Source organism: Python bivittatus, unplaced genomic scaffold (genome assembly GCF_059951505.1).
Source record: "Python bivittatus isolate LINGU-HERP-01145 unplaced genomic scaffold, Pbiv_v1 ctg000560_np1212, whole genome shotgun sequence".
Lineage (NCBI taxonomy): Eukaryota > Metazoa > Chordata > Lepidosauria > Squamata > Pythonidae > Python > Python bivittatus.
Window position 1 is genome coordinate 2,922,027 of NW_028277083.1, and position 22,974 is coordinate 2,945,000.

The window sequence follows — 22,974 nt, forward strand, 5'->3', positions numbered from 1 at the left end:
GGCTGCTGCTGCTGTGGGGGGGGCAGAAGTAAAGGGAGACCCACATATACACTGCCTTGAGCAAAAAAAAAATAAAAAAAATGCAACAAACCAAACACACTATGGAAGCTAAAAATGTATATAATGGAAATTGCATATATTTTAACCAAACACCGTCTGCTTCAGGTATCCACCACACTAACTCTAAAAATGAAAGCCAGATAATTGTATTTCGAGAGGCAATCTATCTGTCAGCTTTGCATACTGTAAATTGAAAAAGTAATCCATCAACTTTAAGTGGCATCTGAGTTCATCTAATTAGTGGATGGCAGAACTTGAAAAGACAAAGAATGCTCGTTGATTCAGTAGGACCTCCCTCCAGGTTCTGAAGCCATCAATCATGGCTTTGGTCTGGGATCCTTGCTAGTTTGGGGTGGGGGCATTATTCTGGGAGGGCTCCCATGACTTTTGACTGAACATTCACAGCACATTAATGAGTTTCCTTAGGATGCAGTTTTGTCTACTACGCCTTTAAAAACACAACAGTGGGAAGAGCTACCCAGGCACTGAACATTGGTTATCTTTATTATTGTAATCATAATCAGTATCTCAATTTTTCAACAAATGTCCAGATTTCCATTATCCGGGTAGAAGATATGGGCTTGCAAATGGTAACAAATCTGCTAATCTACTAACAAGATTGAAATTCCAGTGATCTATAAGTAATCCAGTCTGTTCTAGAGAGAGTTATAATGCCTCTGAAGGACCAAATTCTTGGCTTGGAAGTGTATCTGGACCAGCACTGATTTTGTTAACTAACTAACTAACTAACTAACTAACTAACTAGGCACTGCAGCTAGGAAAGCCATTGCCTCATTTGGAGTGTTATTCTGCTTTCAGGAAAGGTTGGTTCTGGTCTTACTGATCCAAAAGAAACTGGATGATCTATATGTATATTAGATATGTATAATGAATATTAATAACTTTCAATATACCAAATTTAATTTCTTTTAGGTATGTGCTTTGCAGACAAATATACCAACCACTTTTCAGTTTCCTCTTTGGCTCAGTTCAAGTTGTTATATTTTACCTATGAAGCCTTAAAGACAGTCCATCTGAAAAAAAATCAGCTCCTATTTATGAATATTTTTTATGATTTATTATCTTCTGCAGAAGCTTTACTGCAGTGCTTTTCAAACTTGGCAACTTTAAGATGTGTGGACTTTAACTCCCAGAATTCCCCTGCCAGCCATACATCTTCAAGTTGCCAAGTTTGAAAAGCACTGCTTTATTGTATATCTCATGAACAACAAATTATTAGGGATGGAGCCTTTCCTGTGATAGCACCATAATAAACTCCATAAGGTTAAATTAGACCCAATTTTAAACAGATCCTAAAGACATTCTGCTTTCTGGTTATTTCACAGATGGTGTCCTCGGTTCTGAATTTGACTAATTCAAGCAAATACTCTTTTTAAAGTTGCATTGTATTGGGGGGGGGGGGAAGCTTCTGAGCATAAATGTGATTTTTTTTTTTAGTACTTTTAAGAAAATTAATCACATTTCCACAAATCAGTGCACATAGGGAAGAAGAAAGGTGTGATGCTAAAGCAGGCTGTAATTTGACCAAACCTTCCAGAATTGGCCTTTCTTTGCTTATTTTCCATCTACCAATTGATCATGCAAGGATTGTTGATTTGTGGTTTAAACACTGAGTTAATTTGTTCTACCGATTAAAACGCACAACCCCATCCTCCCCATGTTGGAACAGAATTTCTTCTAGGAGCAATTTTGTAGCTGGAAAAGCCTTAACTTCATCTCTTCTCTTCAGCTCAATCGCTAAGAGCAGAGAGGAGGACATTCACCTCAGCGCATCCACCTCTTCTTTTGCGAGAAACCTGCTGGGCTCTTCAGTGGATGCCTGTCTCTTCAGCATCTGCAGCTCTACCTCCAGCTACAAAATAAAGAGGAGAGATGGAAGTTAGCTTTGTTTGTTTGTTCTGGTCACCAGAGATCAAGATAGATGACCACAGATCAGGCTTCCACACCCATGAAGCATTAGATGAAGACTATTTGGTGGTCGGTAGCGTGGTTTAAAGAGAAGCGGGCTGCAATCCCATATTATGAGACTGACATTACCCACAGTTGGTTAAACAAGCCATAATATTCTGGTTTACTAATCACTCTGAGCTATTATAGCTGGGTTGACACTTCCTGCTGAAGCAAAAATGAATAAACAATATTATGGCTTCACATAACAGGTGATAGACCTACACAAATTTCTATTACTAAGTCAAGACCTTGAAAATCAGAAATCACTGCTTTTCTTGGTCAAAAATTATGCTTAGCCCATACTATATCAGATTATTGTATGAAGTCATTGAATGAAAGTAAGAAGTCCAAGGCACTGAAGCTTACTTTTTCTTCAGTGCCACTTTCAGGGATCATAGTATCTATGCAAAGATGAAAGTTCACCTGCAAGAGCAATCTCATTAAAATAATTCAAGAAACTTCAAAGGAAGAGCAAGATTCTACTCTAACAAAGTGGTCCCTGCTCTAGGTGTGAGTAGAGTACTCATGGGTGTCTGGGTATGAAGAAGGGAGACAAACAATGTCACATGTGTGAGATGCCATTTGCCATGATGATGTTATGATTCACACAATGCTATTTTGATATCACTATGGTTTCTACCAGACACCTATGGGAATACAGTACACCAAGCTCTTTTATCTGACTTACCTTTGATTGTAATGTGAGATACAAGGAATAGATTTCCTTGCTTTTCAATGAATCATCAACCGTGGAAGACATATTTGGAGAAGATAATAGCAGAGTTTCAGCTGTTCCTTACTGAAGGATTAAGTATTTCTCTCCTGGAATTTTTTTAAAAAGATCTTTGCCTCCACAAGTCTTACTAAATTTAGCTTAGGCAAATATCACATCTAACTTTAGGTCACTCCTATTAAAAGCTACCAGTTCCTTCAATGCCACACCCTACTTCCAACCAGCCTTCTCATCCTACCCAACCTTTACAAAAATTAGTCTTCTTTAGTTTTCCATCTAAAACAACACAAACAAACAAAAACCACGAAGAAGTCATGGTAAAAATGCAGAGCTTTCTGCACATGTAGAAAAATAATAAACAAGGTGCCTTAACTAGAGATGCAAACCCAGGAACGCATACTGAAATCTCTGTCTATGGCACCAGGGGAGATAATGCATTAGCATACAATATCCTTCGACAATGCAACTGAGACTCTCACAGCATCTTAATTCCACTCTGCAGGATGGGGTCCAAATGCAGCCATAGTGGCTCCAACAGTAGATGCAATGTATGCATGTATGTGTGTGACTCCATTGGCAGAGCAGGTAGAAACAACAGCTTGTTGATAACCAAGAAGCCATGCCTTGATCAGCAAATAGTTGGAAATGGAGCTATAGGAGCAGCTATAGGTTGTGTAGGACAGCCTGCCAAGTTATGGGAACACACCATGCAGAGGAGAAGTGACACTGGTGATGACTGCTTCTGCCATCTCAATCAGGAAAGGGGAATGTTTTGCTAAGAGACGCAACTTTATTTCCCACCATCCCCCTTGGATGACGGCCCCAACGAGCACAAAGGGTCAGGCCAGGAGAAAGTAATAACAAATCACAATCAAAGATGAGGGGGAAGAATGGCAAACGTGAATATGACCATTCAAATTAGCATTCTGAATCTTAAATGATGCTCCGTGGCCAAATTTGTTGCTGAATCTGGTAATCTGGTAGGCACCATTTAATGGAGGCCCACCAACTGTATGGAGCCTGTTGGTACAGATAGCCAACCTGGATCTCAATGAGCACAGGAAGAGGACAAAAGAAGCAAGGGCTGGGGGCAGGTTGTCTTAAGGATCACCTTCACTCATACGATCCTATCCAATTTTAATGTGACTCACTGACCATCAGCAAGACTGATTAAGCTGGCAGGCAAGAGAAATCAGACTTTCTTGATAGTGGCCCTACTGGGAAGTACCTTCCAACTGATCCATACACAACCTTTCACTGTAGGCCCTTAATGATTCTCCTGCCTTAAAGTGGTTTAACTAAACACTTGTCCCATTGTTTAGCCACTTCGCAAGCTCCTCTTGTAGACTCTGTTCCGTGGTCTGATCTTTTTGTATTAAAGCATCTTAGCAAATGTTATGCACTGACCAAGTTCTCTAAGAAGGCCCAGAAATGCTTAAAGCGCATTTCAAAGAGGATTCAAAACTAGGCCTCTGGCCGCCTCCTAAATCTGCCCTTACCTGCATTCTCATATCGTTGGAAGAAAAAAGAAATGATAATTCATATTGGTTGGCCGGTAAGATGACCCCAGTGAGAAATATTGTCCTCAATTTTCTGATTACTGGATTTCTCTTTTTTCTAGCTCAGCCCATCACAGATGGCCAGGTTAAAGCTGGCGCTGAAGATAATTCCAGGGATGGGGTATCCAAGGCACCAGGCAGCCTAGCAGGAGACTTTCCATTCCACCCCACCCTTCCAACACAAAGCCATTTATCATGTGCATTGCCTTGCCTTTCCTGCCGAAGGTTGCAATGAGGTTTGTTATTATAGTTCTGAGCTGCTCCCCTGGTCTGTGTGCGGACAGCGTCCTGAAGAACGAGCACCAGTAAACAGCCTATTTATCATTGGCTAAGCGGCCTCAGCCTTGAGTGCAGCTGCCACCTGTTCTCTTGACATGAACAGATAAATTGCCAACAGCTCCCTTTGGAGAAGAAGGCCTGGGGCTCATAACAGATTGCTGTGCCCTGCAATTGTGCACTGATGGCCGGAAAGGAGGTTGAGGGTTTTATGAAAGCATGCAGGTATCTGTGCGACAGAATAGCTAGGTTCTCCATAACTATTGCAATAGCAACTTTGGGATGATAATGGAGTGACAATTCGCACCTTTCTCCATGCATGGCAATGTGCTAGTACGCTGCGCTGTTGAAAAAAAAATGTCCCAAAGGCTTGATTATTATTCACAGAGCTGTTGGACAACTGAAAAATCTTCCTGGAGAACCGTTAGTATGTTTAGAATGCAAACTTCCTTTGATATTTTGCAGAATTACACAACGGCATCAGAAGTTTAAGATTAGTAGTAGGTATCACGGACTTAATGAACCCCTTAACAACTTCATGTGACACAGGATCAGACCTCATTGTATCTGATGTCCTGAAAGCCATTACTGGGAATGCTCATCCTTTACATCCACCAAGGCCCTCATGACATGACTAAGGATGCGTTCAAGAGTAACGTTGTCTGCTACAATGCACTAAGCAAGATTAAGTGCTCTGACCATTCACTGGCATTTTCCGAACAGCTGGAAATTTTTAAGTGGGTCTCACCAAGAGGTAACTTGTGAGCTACAAGCATACAGCTAACTTTTGGGTAAAAGTACTCAACAATTCTGCCTTGAACGGAGACTACTGCATTCTGAGGCTATGATTTTAGCTAATGAGCTCCCCAGTTCAGTGGGTGCTGAGGCCTCACCCCATCTTCAGACGCAGTTTGAAATTGTGGAGCATTCATTCCTGCACATGTTCAGGCCACTTAAAAATAGGAAGAACAGCTCCAGATTCTCTTTACCTAAATCACAGTAATATACACGTGGGGCGGGGGAGCAGGGGAACATAACTTTCCTGGCTTTCAGTTTGATCACTGGGCATATATTTTTACATCAATTTTTCTGTGGAACACAAATGACCAAGTTTCCTTTAAAAAAACCACTATGAGCACAATTAGAAAGGTATTACATGATTCCTCTGATATCACAGTAGGAGCTTGGCTGTATCTTTAGCAACAATTCTATTGTATTTTCTGTAATCAAGGCTGCGAGGTCTATTTACAAAATGCTGGCACGGAAATACACTTTTGGCACTTGTTTACATGACAAACTTACATTCTGGGGCACTCCCAGTTTGAAAATTGCAAGGAAATGTTCCTTTTGGAAAGCATGGACAAGTACACTATTAATACTTTAGATCCACTTACTGCCATCATGTTTTTAAACTGAGTTACGGCAAGAGGAATTTGAATTGCCTAAATTTGCAAAACGGCAGTACATTTAGTGAAAACATCTGGATCGTGCCATTTGATACAGATGCATTAGCAGCATCTTAAGCTCCCAAATTACTGTCAGTACTGGAACATGGTTTGGGTGGTTTTAAGTCTATAGTATTTTTAAAAAATGAAAAAGCATCACCAAGATGGATATTAGTAATGTGCGAGTACTCTGGAATAAAGAGTTGGAATCTTCTACACTAAGAAAACAACAGCTAAGGGTCTTAATGAGTATCAAGTCTCTCTCTTAGCATAATTCAACAGAGATTTTTTTTTCAAGTTTCTTGCACACCTCAGATGACGTTTTAGAAGGCTTGGCCGTCAATCTTATGTTGGAAGTTAAAATGCGGGAAAGGGCCCAGTCATATAATATGATTGGGGCCTTGGCAATGATTGCTCCATGTTGGTTTAACATCTAGGTTTGTTGATTTGAAGTTACAAAACTTAATAAGGTAGCCTCGTCTGGAAGCAGTTAATCCTAGAAACAAGTCTTTCAGAGCTCTGATTAGGAAGATTTATTAAGGAGAAGGTTAAAGCAGCAACACAAGAATTCCAGAGAGGACTCTATTTTCAAATGAGAAACATGTATTATTGGCAAATTAGGGTGGGAAGATTCTGGGGTTTTATTCCCATGCTCTTTTGATGTATGGGGAGACGTCTTGTTTTTGATGTGCAGGGAAAAAGGGGAAGGCAGTCTGCACCTGTTGATTATTGGTCTGCTAGACTTCTCATCAATCTGAGAACCAGCTTTCATATGAATGGACTTTTGAATTATGTACCAAAGATCTGGAACGTGTTACTTTATGGAAAGTGACAGATTTACCACGCATGGAGCAAAACAGATTCCTTTTCAAGCACTGGAAACCCAGTGCAACCCCAGATTTTGAGGGGTCTTGGATCAACGATATATATTTAACTTTCCATTATGAATGGGCTCTCTAGCAATATAATGAAAAAAATAGTTAATATAAATCCATATGGTCCAGATTTAATGATGTGTTTAAAAAGTGGGCTAATGATCTTCTTGATACGTAGTGCAGCACATTTTTGTGGTATCCTCCATTTTCTCCCTTTGTGTGTTTGCATTTTGTTCTCTTTAATTTAGTTCTTTTTCCCCTCCCCACCCTTTTTTTGTATTAAAGCAATTAAAAAGTCAGGAATAGCATGGTTTAATTTAGCAAGGAATAACAAGACCTCATCTGAGTGCTGAAGGCCCAGCATCAAAGTTCTCTTCCTCGCAGCTTGTCCTAGCAACTAACCTATTATGGGGACGCAGCTTCCCGGTTTAGACCTAGGCCCTGAATCACACTTCCAAGATAGTTTCTAAGAACACAGGATTAAAGGAGTGCCTTAGAGGTTTGAGCTCTCTCACATACAAAAAGAAATCCAGTGAATTTCAAGTTAAACGAGGAACCTGTCCTGCTTTCAGACTGGGCTGGGACTGGGGCTCCTGCATGTATTCGCCACCTTTGCCTTTCTGTTAGGATTACAGTAACTTTGTAAGTTAAACCTGTTGTACGATTCTATGGGATGAAGATAGAGGCCAGTGCTAAGGCACTGTGAAAGTATATTTGTATTTTTGGTAAAACAGCCTTGCAATACCCACAGTGCTTTAATGTACCTGCAGTGGAACTAGATAACTGCAATTGGATCTATCTAAGGGCAGAGGGTAATAAATCAAGAAGGGATAAGAGCAGGTGCCAAAGGCAGCAGTATGTTTTGAAAAGCGTCCAGCTATTAATTGCTGGTGAGAAGGTAGATACATAAGCAACAGCAAAAAGGGCTTTAAGGGGGAAAGGAAATTAAGTTTTTGACTGGAGGAGCAGAAAGTAAAATGATTACAGGGACAAGAGAGCACAGCCTGATTCCTAATGCCTTGCAATGACTTCCATGCCTCCTGCTAGCAAGCTGATAAAATCATGGCACAAGATATTCATAGAATTCTTCACTCCTCGTCCTCTACTTCCACACACGGGTAATTTCTAGTGACCCGCTAGACTTCACAATGGGAGCGCTGTGAATTTATTCTGATCCTGCTGAGCTCAGCTACCAAAACTGGCAGAAGGTACCCTTGGGGTCACTGTAAACTCCTGGGCCTATCCCGTCTTTCATCAGATGTCCCGAGTTGTGTTGTGCATTGACAACGTGTAAGAGCTACTCACTTCTGCAGGCGTTTGGATAATTTCACTATGATTTACTGTTCCTTTCCTAATCAAGCTCTGGTAACCACTTGCTTGTGCCAACTGTGTGTTGCATCTGGAAGGCATTCCTTGAGTAGCAACCCCTCCTTTGAATCTGAAAGTAAATCTGGTGTGTGTGTGTGTGCGCGCGCATGCATGCTTTTGAGTCAATGTTGACTCCTGGCGACTGCCTGGACTAATCCCCACAGTTTTTTTGTTTTATGGGATACCTAATATTTTGTGCCTCCGTAGTGAATTTCATCTGTTACATGATCAACAAAATACCATGAGACGCCCCAATGCTCACCATTCCGCTTTTAATGTAATGATCTTAAGTAACGTGATTTCAAGATTTGTCTTTTGACTAATCAACACCAATCAACTAATCCCCTCCATTAAAATTTGCCATCTTGTGGGACCGAGGAAGCGAGCCTCCTGTGTTGCGGCCTCCACCCTCTGGAACAGCATCCCCGCCCCCCCCCCCCGAGATAAGGACAGCGCCCTCTCTCCTGGGGCTCTGGAAAGGTTTGAAAATCTGGCTTTGGTCCCAGGCCTGGGGTTGATGTTTAGGATTCATTTAATGGTGCCTGTTTTGTTGATTTTATTGTTTATTGGATCATTTTAGTCTGGGCTGTCTGTGTGATTCAATGCTTTTAGTTGTTTTTACGTTTTTCCTAGTTTTGTATGCCGCCCAGAGTCCACTGGAGTTGGATGGCCAATAAATATAAATAATAAATAAATAAACACAATAAAAAGAAGCCTAAATGTGGAACAGTCCACTGAGAAGCCCGAGAAAGGCAACAGAAGCTCATCTTTGAGTTGGAGGCACCAGAAATTATCCCGGGAGTTGGTGCAGATTTTCAGCCAAGCCACCTTCTAAATATGTCCTTTGGCAGAAGTCAAAGAGTGACCAAGAATTGTATTGATGCTCTTCAGGCTCTTTATAAATATTTGAAAGAGCCTGAAGATCATCAAACACAACTCTCGGTCACTCTTTCTTTTTGATGCAGGCTGAGCAAGAATTTTACCTGTTTACTTATTGTACAGTTGACTTTCTGAGGTAACAGAGTACAGAATTCCAGCAGGAATAATCTTTTGGGGATTGAATCAAGTAAGTGGCAAAGGGAGGTTCACCCACGCATTTCCTTTCTTTCTCTGACTATTTTCTCTCTCTTCCTCTTCACACAGTAGGCAGCTGAGTTCTTTCCAGCTACATGATTAATTTATTAGAAACGGGATTTGCCCCAAAGCTGTAGTATGCCCAGGCCTGGCTTAGGGGGACCTATAAAGGGCCACACACAGCCTTGCCAAAGAATGCCCCCTACAACTGCTGAATCTTCCTTAAATGGCCAAGCATAATTTTTCTTCTCCCCCTTTCTTTGGACTATGAGAGGACGAGCAAAGGTGAAGATAAATCTGGAAGCAGATGCCCAGAAACAAATGCAGGAGGAAAAGATTCATCAGTATCCATAACTAACCACAATGTGTGCATCATGATCTCATGATGCAAGCTCTGGCCTTTCGCATTTGCATTGTAAGTATGCAAGGGAGGGTGTTTCATCACTTGCCCCTTTTGCGGACACCTGTGACAAAGTCAAGGGAGGGAGCAGTGTCGTAGTCTAAGGTGATGTCTTTACAAAATTGAAGCAACGTTGTATTTTTGGGGCTCCCACGACATGCGGAAAACTGCATCTTGTCCATCAACGTGGGCAAAGGCCGTTAATGGGAAAACCAGAAACGGCCTCATGAGTTGGATCCCCGGGGAGAGCAAAAGGGGCCAGTGGGGCGGGGGGAAGCAGCTGCCACAGGCAGCCATCAGGGACCATCCCTCCTCCCTTTGCTGTCTATTCGCTTGCACCAAGCGCCTCTGATAATTATGTCTCTTAATTTAGGAAAGCAAGTGGGAGAAAAGAATATAAATTCATGCATTAACTTCAGGGATTGAAAATAGGGAGGAATGAACCTTCTCTCCAAGAGATTATGTTTGGAAATGAAATAGAGTGACATTTGGTATTAACTTGAAAAATTGCACCAGGAGGGGAAAAAACCAACAATCCACACTGTGGCTGAGATCAGCTGAAGTCAGCATGTATGCTACCTGTATCCAAATATCTAACTTAAAATACACACACACACACCCCTACACACACTATGGGTAGTTCTTGGATGGAATAAATATTTAACACTCCCTTCTCACCAGCATGGAAACTTCACTTTGTTGCTCTAAATCTTTGTCCCAGATTGCAAAACAATCTAATTTGGTTTGTTTTCAGATTGCCGCTGCATTGCTTGAAGTACTAGAATATGGAAGAAATTCTAAATACTGTTATGCGGGCTTTCCTTTTACTTAAACCATCCACTAATTGGTACAAACGCTGGACTTCCTTGACAGAATGAATCAACTGGGACGTATGCTAAAGCAGCTTTGGGCCTGGTTTTGTTGCTGCTATTTACTTATTTATTCTTCCAGTGCCTTATGATGAAAGGTCTGGCTGAAGGGAAGCCATCTTTTCCCTGTTCATTATTATCTTGGCTAATGGAAAACTAGCCCAGCTCATACACCCACTAGGATAGGAACATGCTTTGCTCTTCCCAGACAGATGGACTGTTCAGCTTTTATTGTCTGTTGTCCTGGGACTGGAGAAATGTAATGTACAGACTGGCCCACCCTTTACTAAGAACTACTGTACCATGTGGTCCTCAAGTAATAACCCAAACGAGGGAAACTCACAGGCTGAAATGTGTATAAATATTAAACACTTGTAACTTATAATCTTGGAGGAGTGGTGAGCCTGTTTTCCCTTTTTCCTCCCACTACCCGAGTTCTTCTCTCCTAAGCCCAACACAGAGCCTGATGTGAGCCACTCTGATCCACAACAATTGTCTGAAAGGCAAGATAAATACATGGTAAATACATAATGTTAGGCTTGCGATACATTGGGGTTGCTGATGGAATAATTGCTGCAATATTCAGGAAACAGTTTAGTCTAGCAGACCTTTTTGCTCAATTGCAAAATCTCCAGTCAAAAACTCCTAGAAGTAAAGGGATGTTTTGTTTTAAAGCAGTGAGCCTGTCATAAACAGTTATCAGACAGTCTTTTATAAACTTTAAAAAGTTTAACTTGTAATGAATGGTTAGATTGAAATCTCCTTGGAAACAAGTTTTATAAGGCAAAGGTAAATAGGAAGTGACTCGAATAGAGATTGCATGATACCTTGACATGAACATCTTTGACTGTAAGCTTCAACACAATTCAGAAACTTCTTAAATCTATCACTATTTAAAGGCATATAAACTAGGCTATCTTGGCAGGGGGAAATCTATGTCTGAACATGCAAATGACAAGAGGACCATTGTGTCCTACCATTTCAAGACACTGGTACATCAAGAACATGCCAACCTTACCCTAAGCAGGAAGAGATGTCTTGATGGACATGATAGAAGATGCTGGTCTCCAGGACTTCAACAAGAATGAATCTCTTGGCAATTCCACAAGGAAAGATGAAAATATTCCTGGGAGGGAACTGAACCCCTCTGCTCTCAACCTCCCCAAATAATAATTCACTTTTTTTACTCAACTTTTACCTGGATCAGATTGCGGTGGTTAGGGTGAAGATGCTTTGCTGCACATATTCAATGACATTTCTGTTTTAAGCATTCTGATAAGCATGTGGTAAAACAGAGTGGGAATTTTCCACCTGTTCAAAATGTGAAAGTGGCCTTAGTTGTTCATATCATCAGTTCAGCATTCCAAAGTAAAACTATTTTATTCATATGTGTTCAACTGCCTTTATCCATGTTTTTCCATTTATTTAGAATCCCTTAAATAAATCCTTATGTTAAACAAAGAAAAATGCACTTCATTTGCACCAAGGATAAATTATAGAATAAAACAGAATAAAAATTTTCTTTGCTTTTCTATCTTGTCTTCCAAACTAATTCTGCTCATCTACTTCACACTGCAAATTACATTCGTATAACGATTACAGAGCAGAAGAAAGATCTTAAATTATTTGCTTTATCATTTCTGAACATCTCATGTAGAATGTAAGAAGTGGTGCTAAATTTAGCACAGTAAAACCCTTAGCAAACTTTTTGATGACTTGAAGTTCAATAGTATTCAAATATTATATAGTTCTGATGACTGTCCACTAGATTATCCAGATGTTAATAGGTCCAAACTAACAGCTTCAAAATAGCTCCTTTAAACAAACATGGAGGAGCATGATCCAGCCTTATTCCAAACGAAGGATTGACCAATCAATCAATATCAGTTTCTAATTTTTCCAAATTTACATTTGGATCATTTTGCTTTCTCAATAATTTGATTAAAAAGTTTGCACCAAAATTCATAGGCAATGTGTGCACAAGCACCTTAGCTGTGCCTAATACAGTGTTTCTCAACCTTAGCAACTTTAAGATATGTGGACTTCAACTCCCAGAACCCCCCAGCCAGCATCTTAATATACACTTCTTTTGGCAAGGGGTAGCAGTCCCAGCTATTGTATTTTAATATTTCTTAGGAATACTGTCTCTGCGAGATGTAACATGCCTTCACCTCTCCTCTGGAATTCAGGAAAGAAATAAGGCATTACCCAGAGTAATTCAAGGGAAAATGAATCACCATGCCTTCGTTCCACAAAGACTGCACACCAACAGAGGTTAACTTATCTAAACCAGAAAATAAAACCCTAACTCAAGTTCACTACAGGATCCGAAATATAAAAGGAGCTCTGAACGGCTATAATCACAAACTCATTTCTTTGGCCACTGCTGTCCATGCTCAATTAGGGCGAAGTATGTTAATGATACGGTGGTACATCCCATTAGAGAAAGATGCATAAATTGTGCTTATACAAGCTAATTAGTATGGGTTTGCTAATTAATACTGGAAAGTCAAACTGCCTTTGTCTTGTCAACTGCAATTAGCTGGAGCTATTTAAATTTCTCTCTCTTTTTTTCCAGTAGTAAACTGACTTTAGCAGACAAGTAATTGAATCATGTGCTGAAACACACAGTGTCAGTTCGGTGGCTTTATTACCCTTCGATACAGTGGTTTCGGATGCTACAAGTGCAATGACATTTGGTAAAAATGCCACCTGGGATCCCCTTTTTCACCTGGCACCAACAAGTCACCCATTCAGTATTCCACATTAGCATATGGGTGTACCGTAGACCTACAGGCTTTAAATAGAAGCATCAACAGCTCATTCACTGAGCATTTCTAAAAGTGAGACAGCAAAGGCTACGATGTTCTGTATGATAATCAGAGCAATCAACTTGTAGCCTTTAACAGCAATTAAGAAGTCAACTCCCATTAATTGGGCAATACAAGTTTATGTTAATATTTTAAACGTAAGCTCTTTTTAACACAGCATTTGGGAGATTAAGCTTTAGAAGAGGCAGTGGGTAGAGTCTGAAGATACTTCAGATCCACAGGAGCTACCAACTGAGCCTCTGTCCCATGCCCAGGTCCAAAGACAGACCAGATGTCGTGTGTGTGTGTGTGTGTGTGTGTGTGTGTGTGTGTCTAGTTAATCCACTTCATCTACCATCCTCTGCAACTAATGTCCCACTACCTTCTCAATGTTTCCTCAAATGGGGAGGCTGGAAGCCAGCCAGTTGCAAGAGTGAATGAATGAATGCTTGTACACACACACACACACACCATATAGGTTATCAACATTAATGTTGCATTGAGGATAGGTAACTTAAAAAAGCAACACCCTCCAGTTGTTGCTTTCTGCATAGTCACCCCAATTCTCAACCTACTGTTGAAAGAAAGCCAATGGGACTTTGGACTCTAGTGAAATCCATTGATCTGATATTCTAAAAGTGAGAACTTTCTTCAGAGCAGATGTGAGAAGTCATGTGAGACTACCTAAGGAACATTTTTGCCCCTCTACCAGCTGTCACAGAGTTCACCCCTACAGCAGTTGCTGGGAAAGCAAGAGTATTATGTGGCAGAGCCCTGGGCAAGAAATGGTCTTTTCCATAACTTCTCAGGCATCAAGCTAACATGACTTGGTCACAGAGAAATAATGGAGAGAAGGTATTGAAAGTGTTTGAACAGGACAACACAGAGGTGGAGGAGAAGCTAGGAGTCACAAAAGGTACACAATCAGAAGAATAACTTCTATAAGCTAAACAATTTCTGGAAAGGGCACTTGAGTTTAAGCCCAAGAAGACTGGAAGAGAGTACTTATTTTAACCTTGCATCATCAGAAGTATCTTGTACCACAAATTCTTGGGCAGCCCAGGTGAACTAAAAGGAGAATAGCATCAGCCAAGCAGAAAAGTGTCTGCTTCCTGTTTATAAAAGCATAAATGACAGGGAAGAAAAGAAATATATAAAAAAACAGTGGTATTAAGCCTTCTCTGTCTCAGGAAAATAAAAGGATTGGTGATTGGGATCTAGAATAAGTGATGAATCCCCACCTCTCTCATCTTTCCGTTCCGCACAGCTTTTTCATGGTAGACACTGAACCACCAACAAACCAAATGGCAAGGTTCACAGCATACATGAAACTGGGCACACCACTTGGATTGGATTTGGCATCACTCCTGGATGCTCAGGTGGGCCATGATGGCCAAGTGTTCACTTGCCCAGATTCAGCTGCTATCCCTTTTGAGAAAAGCGGGATCTCGCTTTGCTTATCTCTGGACAAATTCACAATGATTGCAACAAGCGCCATACGAGACTGCCCTTATACAGGATTTGGAAAGTGTAACTGGGGCACGATGCAGAAAGCAGGCTGCGCTCTAATTTCTCTTTTTCTTCCATCATAAGACCATTCATTTTCTGTCAAGCCCACTGGCTTTCTGTTCATTTCTGGCCCCAAGTCAACGTGTTCATTCTTTTCTGTTAAGTCCTAACGATATCTAAGTTATCTGAGAGACCATACATTCCTATACAATCTTTAGAAGTTTGATCATGATATCCTCCAATCCAAGTGGTTAAGCTGCTGGAGCAGGATCTTTCCTGTGGCACAACCCCTGTTTTGAATGCCCTCTCAAAGAAGACAAGGCTAGGTTTAATGCACATCTGCATTATGGGAGCAAATGAAAGCATTTTTATTCCATTTTGTCCTTATTGGTTCTTAATACATAACTAAAAACCACAACTCTTTAGTGCCATATTTTTCATTTTCCTTGTTATTTGGGGCATTATATATTGCCAACAAAAAGCAGTATTGACATGCTATTAAAACCCAATAATAATTCCAGCATTCAGTCAGATAGGTAGGTAGGTAGATACTAATGTAGTCTTACAGCCATATGAGTTGTCAAATGGCATTATCACAGCCGTTTTAATATTTCAATTTAAATCTATTTCAGTATCAGATCTGAAAGCCATTTCTCCTTCAAGAATGACTGCCCTTTGTGCAGCTTGACACAGTTGGCAGGCTCCTTTTGCAAAAGACCAACAATAAAAAAGAAAAATAGTTACAACCCAGCTGAATACATCTGGCGGATCACTTGTTCCTGAAATTACGTATTAGATGGGTAGAGCAAAAAGGTACCTCAAACTGAGCTGCTCAGGGAGGTTTGAGAATAGGACAGCAAGGGGTCATCTGAGTCCAGAATTTCAAATAAAATCTTGGGTCAGAATTGACAGATACTTCTCTGATATGCTTTATTTACATAAAGGAAAGGAAAGCAGCCTTACGGAGATTGTTCTACATTAAGCAGACATTGTCTAATTATGCTCAAAAGACAACTGCTGTGTCTTTGGCGCAGTCAGATCGCACTGTTTACATGGTCAACGTAAAGTTCCTTTTCGTAACTGTCATAATGCTGCAAACGTGGGTATCACTCTTAGGGAAGTATAGCTTAGTGGACAACAGCATCGTTAGCCCGCGGAAGGTGTAGGCATGGTCAAGCTCAGTACTGCAAAAGGCCTCTATTTGAGATCTTGGAAAATCAACCCTCGTCAGAGTAGACAGAGATGAGCTAAATGGAGAAGAAATGCAAGGAGAACTTCCTTCAGCAGCTAACTCCAGAATGAAATTTGACTGAATGTCTTACAATCAAGGACTCTCACAGCCAGGTAAACAATACTGCTAGGTAACCAAACCAGATCAGAAGTCAGACCAAGCCAATCTTGATGATTCATATTGTCCACCAATCAGAGGAGTAGATGGCATAAATTCCTAGGTAGCCTCTAAGACCCTTAGGAGCCCTTCTCCAGATGCCATATAAGTTATGGTCTCTTCAGATTATGTGGTTCTCAAATGCAACAGCAGAGTCCCTGAAACTAGTTGGCCTGTAATTCTAGTTCTCCACTGAGGAAAGTCTACTGAGACTTCAAGCCTACAAGAAGACTCCAAGCAGATGGCCAGATGGCAGATAGCATTTTCATCAATTGGTATTTCACCACGAACTACTGCATACATTTTTTTAGGGACAGCTTGTGCTTCTTATCCTACTTGCATCCATGAATACAAATTCAGTTTTCCTTAGACTTTTTAATCCTCGCATTATTTATTTGGTGCTGCTTAGTTTTGCTTTAGCTGAAATGTTCTGATTGCAAAGGCTTGTAATCTGTTCCTCTGCAAGTCGAACTCCCAAACCTGAACCGAAAGTTATGAGTAGATATAAAGAACAGTACAGAAGAAATAAATGATTGTATTGCTTATTAAACCCAGCCACCCACAACCTGGATCCTCTAGCAGAGAAAGTGAGTCATTGAAAAGTATAAAACAAACTGAATTGAATTACATGGGGGGAATTAAATGTTTTTTACAAAAACCCATTTGCAGAAAGTTCTGCATTATCATGCCCACAGCCCCCTTTCAAGCAGCTTTGATAAAGAAGTAACTGCCTTCAGAAAAGAGCTGACAATAGATTATACAGTTTTTTTTGCATTCATAGAAGATGGGGATTCCCAGTGTATTTTTGAATATGCTAAGTCTACAGCATTTTGCTACGTCAGTACTTCAGTGTTTAATCTTCAAGTATCGAAGTTACAAACCATGTGCCATGAAATGCATATATCATATCAATGCATGAAATAAATGTTGTTTTACTGGGATACAAATTGCAGCCCTCCACAGTAGCATCTCAGAAAGAAAAAAATGAGTGCCCTGCACAACAGAGCTAGGTACAGATCAGGCATTTTTCAGATATGGAGATTCAGGCTTTGGGACACGAAGGTCTATCTGCTCTCTCACTATGCTTCAGGTCTTGTCTTAAGATACTGATGTCTCTTTTGATGATCCACTCCATTCATGAGTTACATTTACATCTTTGGGGTACATTGTCAGAAAGAGAAAGGAAGCACAAATTGCTGATACATTTACTTTTCACCTTCTATAAAGTTAGAATTCACCTGTGTGTGTTTATAAGTGTGTGTGTTTGGTCAAAATTCTTTTATTTTTCCATAGTAGAAGACTTCTGCAGAGGAGATCTGAAGAAATACGGTTAGTGCTTCATACTAATACAGTGTTTCTCAACCTTGGGAACTTTAAGATGTGTGGACGTGAACTCCCAGAATTCCCCAGCCAGCCATGCTGGCTGGGGAATACTGGGAGTTGAATCCACACATCTTAAAGTTCCCAAGGTTGAGAAACACTGTACTAAGAACTAGTTTGCTGTAGTGGTTAAAACGCTAGATTAGAAACGAGGAGACCATGAATTCTAGTCCTCCCTTAAGCACGAGAGCCAGCTGGGTGACTTTGGGCCAGTTGTTCTCTCTCAACCCAACCCATCTCACAGGGTTGCTGTTGTTGCAGGGAAAACAGGAGGAGGGAATTTTTTATATATAGCCCTGAACTGTACAAAATAAAGCTGGGATATAAATCAAATAAATACATTGATAATTATAAGATTTTTATTAATCATTGCAAAATTTTTAAACTTACCATGTCTGCTCTTTTCTTCTGATTCCCTGCTTCTTCCAAAGCCTGGGATAACTGAGCCTTCAAGAAAAAAAAAAAGAGACTAACATTCAAGAAAATGACAAGTGTGAAGCAACCCAGGGCCTTAAGGACAGAATTAATGCTGCAGAATGAACTAAACAGTAAAACAGTGAAAGTGTTTTAATATGTCTCGAACGACATTAGCATGTGTTTCTTCTGTCAAAGCAATCACTCAGAAGTCATGCCAAGATGCCCAAACACCTCCAGGATTTCACATTTCAAATCAAAAATGACACAAGTCACTTTATGGTAAACTTGCAATTTACACAATGATAATTTTCATCTAAACAATGATAATTACTATATCCCTGAGGTCTCTCAGATCAGAGGAGTCTTGGAAGAATGTTTTGGCAGCTCTTGAACACTCGTCACAAAACCACCACCACCACCATTACTTCTGCCACTCCCACAACAATACATGTCTTGAAAGAACATTTTCTCCCCCGGGAAAGCCAGTGGAGAAGAGGAAAAGAGTAAGACAATGGCAATATTTTTTTTCCACAATAGCCCATCTTGTTGTAGATCAAGGATCTATTTTGTAGATCCTTTGCATGAAGCTGGAAGGTCCACAGCAAAAGGAATTCCAGTTGCTCCAACCTTGTTTTAGACTATAGCATAAATATTCAATTTTCTTATTTGGTCACCCCACCTCCCTCAGTTCATTTTCCAGTGGTATAAGGTTAGAAACCAATTAGTTTCTTTGCAACAATAGAAATGCTTGCCAAATAAGCTCTGTTGATGACACAGAAACCCATTTAAATCAGCCTAAACAAACCCACAGAGAATGGACATCTTGCATAAAAAACAATTCATATCATTCCAGACAATTATTCATTAATTCTCCAGGGTCTTTAGAATAACTTCCCTACACCATGTGAAGTGGTCTTAACAAGCACAACAGAAGTGAACACCAAGTGATTTACAACAAAGAAATAGTGGTGGTAGATTAGGGGGGGGGAGAGAACAGAAGGGACCTGTCAAGCTCCAGAAACAAAGCTTCAAAGAAATTAATCAAAACAAGAATCACAATCTCGAGAGGGCACGCATAAAAAGTGCCACTCTGCTTTGCTAACAAACATAATAATTACAAGCTTACATTGGTCTTTGGATTCAGCAGGAGCTAACATAAAATCAGGGGACCTGGCTGTGTACACCCTGCAATCATATCAGGTGATTGAAGGAAGAAGTGCCCAAACAAAATGAATTAGATTCTAATATAAATCCAGGGGCTGGCATGGGAAATTGGAAAGACATTCATTAAACCCTGCAGGATGCACCAGTCCTGTGCCAATGTCAGAGAGTTGGGAGTGATCAAGAGAGGCATTGTAATGAAATTACTGCTACGTTTGGTGTTGAAACATCAGGAGGCTGCATATGTAAATGTATGGACACCTGGAATCAAGATCTTCTCCAATACTTAATTAGGTTGTATTAATCAACAACCTAGAATGAACACTGATCTGTGTGGGATGGACTGAGAAGTTTTCTTGGCAACCGTGACTGCAAAGTTTTCCAACTGCCTTTATCCTAGCACTGAACATACTAAAAAGAAATAAACTTTCCAATATTCAAACACAATTTTGGCAACAGTTCTCTGAATGTTGGCTAAAATTAACATTTTGTTCAGTGGTGTTGCTTCTTCTAATTCTTCAGAATAACTGCCATTCTTCTTGAAAGAAAGCTCTAGAAAGTAAGCTTCACATTTATGGGTTTGCTCGTGGCTCTAATGAGGAATCATAAAGTGAACTGAGCAATTGGGCAGCAGATTTCCAAGAAGAGTTGAGTCAAATGCCTAATTACTACTCCTCTTGAAGCTTTTGGAAAAGGCCTATTGGTCCAGAATATCTTTTTAATATCACCCTCCTTGGCCAAAACAAAGCTTTCACCATGGCATCTTTGAACACTCATCTTTCAGACTTTTCATTGGGTAGACAGTATCAAAATCCATACATGATGCAATGATGTCAGGAGTGGAAGAGTCAGGGGCCAATGCCTTGCTACTGTGGTCTTATTACAGGGATTCCCAAAGAGAATCCATGGCTGTCTTCCTTTTTCTCCCCACTTCTAACTAATGTTCCTATTAGTTCTGAAGAGTGCTATACCCAGCTTCTCCTAGCAGATGATTATCCAGAAAAGCTACTAATCATAGCAAAGATCTATGCGAGGGCCTGCAGTACTTCTCAAGATAATGGTTATGTCAATCTAAATTAGGCTGTTTACTCTGTAGGTTGAGTCAAAGTGAATGCATTCTTATTTTTTGTTTCTGATCAATAATTATAATAAAAACAAATTGAAACTGAACAAAATCTATTTGAATGGGATTTTCAAGTTCAGAATGCCAATTATCACTCATACTGGACTAAAACAGCACTATTAGGTTATTCTGAATTTACAATCCAGTTAGATAGTTCAACCAGCTTTCTTACATCCAAAATGCACAAATCAATTTGGGTTCATTTAGTCATAATAAAATCACATTTAATCATCATATCCATCAGTTCTATGCTTAATTCCATGTCTATTTGGTCTGAAATTTGTGACAAGTATTAAATGTTTTTTATATTTGTCACAAATTTCAGACCAAACAGACACTATGTTCCAGAAGAAACCAGAATGTTTTGCACCAGCCAGCTAGGGAATAAAAATGACATCAGAAGAAAGTGCTGGAATAAGAAGTACAAACCACTTTTGAACATAAAACAAGCCTCGTGGATCAGGCTAAGGGTACCTCACTCGACAATCTGTATCACACAGGAGGATAATCACCCTTTTCCATTGCTGCGACCACCAGCCCATATGCTGCCTGCAGTGTATAAGGTACTGAACAGATGTCTTCTATGTGCCATTTTTTAAAAGAACTTTGAAGCTGGTGGCCATCTCTACCCTGAATTCCATAATTTAGCTATGAGTTGCGTAAGAAGCACTTCCTTTTATTAGTCCTGAATCTCTTTGCATTTAATTTCATGGAACAATTCAGCATTCCAGTGTCATGACATGTTAACTAGTCCTCGTGGAAACTTTTAACTTTGTGCACCCTACATACATCAATGCATCAATGAAGGAACAGTTGAGCTCTGAAGTTCCGGCATGGCTCTTTTAATCCATTCACTTTAAGAAACTGTCATAGCGTAAAAGCAGCTGCTCAAGAAGAAACAGGGCAACCTGTTGCAACTAATCATCTTAGCCCTGGTAGGATTTCAACCAGGCAGCCTCAGAGAAAGCTGGGGGAAAATATAATCCTCTACAGCTTGTTTCCTTAAAGTGGAACAGAACAGCTCAAGAACATTCATCAACCTTCAGCCTATATGCTCAGTGGCGTCAGGTATCTTAATAAGACCTTGGCAATTTGACAATGAAACATTTATTGACACACACACACAAAACGGCAATGCACAATTAAAATATCCTAAATCTTCTCTAAAAAACACAGTGGCATGAATAAAGTGGTACTTTTTAAAAAAACTTTTTTTAATCTTGCCGCTGTGTATCGATGAACAGGTCACTCTTCAGAGCCTTGAATCTGAACCTTTGTTTACTTCAGGAAAATGTAGTAGTGGCCCATTTTTAAAAAACAAAACCAAAACCAAAGTGGGGGAGCATGAGAGCAAAGAAACATTTTTCTAAGGCAGCTGCATGGAATTCATGCAACAGCTAGCAAGCGCAGCCACATTTGATCCATGTATCAGAGCAGCTTACTGTCCCTGCAGTTTCAGTAAAAATTACAGCGCAGCATTATAGCTGGGAATCACAAAGCGATGCTATTGCAACATTTTGATTCGAAAACACGGACCTCAATAAAGCTAAGTAAGTGGGTGCTTGCTGTAAAGCTCTGAGACTTAAAAACACACACACACACACAAAAACCAATGTTCAGTCTCTGTCACACAGCCATAATCCTTGATAGAAAGCCGTTTGTATTACCAGACTGGTATCTTCCTGTGCTGTGCCTAATTCCAAATTCACCGCCAAACCACCTGGCTCAAGTGAGATCTTCTTAAAATTCTATGCTCTTAACCCTAATTTCAAAACCTCTCTGGGTGAGATAACTTTAGATCTTTGCCAAGAGCAATCTATTTCATCATTAAAGCCTGCTGCCCGGAGCAGAGGGGGCAAAAAGAAAAGGCATCTTTCCAATCGAGAATGACATTTCCATTCACTGTTGGCTTTGGCCAACTTAATGCTGGTTCCCACTTGTCCTCCATGCAGTTCCCAGCAAATGAATCCTGGGGAAATGCCTTATCTACTCAACATTTGCTGTTCAATCTGAGACAGTTTGTAATATTGGACCAGCCCAAAGGTGAGGGTGATTAGGCTGTTTTGTTTTGCTTTCTCTCTGAAATCAGCAAAGGCTGGTCTGCTCATTTGAGAATCCAGCCAAAAGAATAACGGGAAGGGTCTGACTTAACCAAGATATGACAGAATACCCATTTTCAGAATTTTGCTCAAGATCACAGGCTCTGTTATTTGGCAGAACTGCAACATCTATCTGAAAAATATACAAACACAAGTATAAAAGTTGATTTTCAAGGGCACAAATGTATGTACGTACATACATATGCCTGTCAGTGATATTTCATATATCTTCCTGTGGGTGGGGAGCTGATTTCAAACAGCTGCGAAGAGCTCAGTTGTGTGGGTGGAAAGGATTGTGACAAAAGTAAGTTCCAACAGTTATACTGCTAGACTTCCGTTTATTTGCATACTGCAACACGCTGTATTAAAATATTGTGAAAGCTGGTATGAAAAATAATTTCCGTCAGTAAAACATGCCAATTTATATCACTATGAAAATATATTTCCATAGCTAGGAG

The 22,974-nt window shown here is 40.2% G+C and overlaps 1 protein-coding gene across 1 annotated transcript in view; it reads right to left on the reverse strand.

Annotated features, from left to right (window-relative positions):
* The window catches only part of MAD1L1 (mitotic arrest deficient 1 like 1), a 330,372-nt gene that overhangs the window by 165,344 nt on the left and 142,054 nt on the right, over positions 1-22,974 (reverse strand). Inside the window, exons 13-14 of the mRNA XM_088147972.1 lie at positions 18,107-18,163; positions 1,845-1,933 (exon numbers count right to left, since the gene is read on the reverse strand). Coding sequence (XP_088004098.1) covers positions 1,845-1,933; positions 18,107-18,163 — 146 coding nt within the window. The remainder of the gene's footprint in view (positions 1-1,844; positions 1,934-18,106; positions 18,164-22,974) is intronic.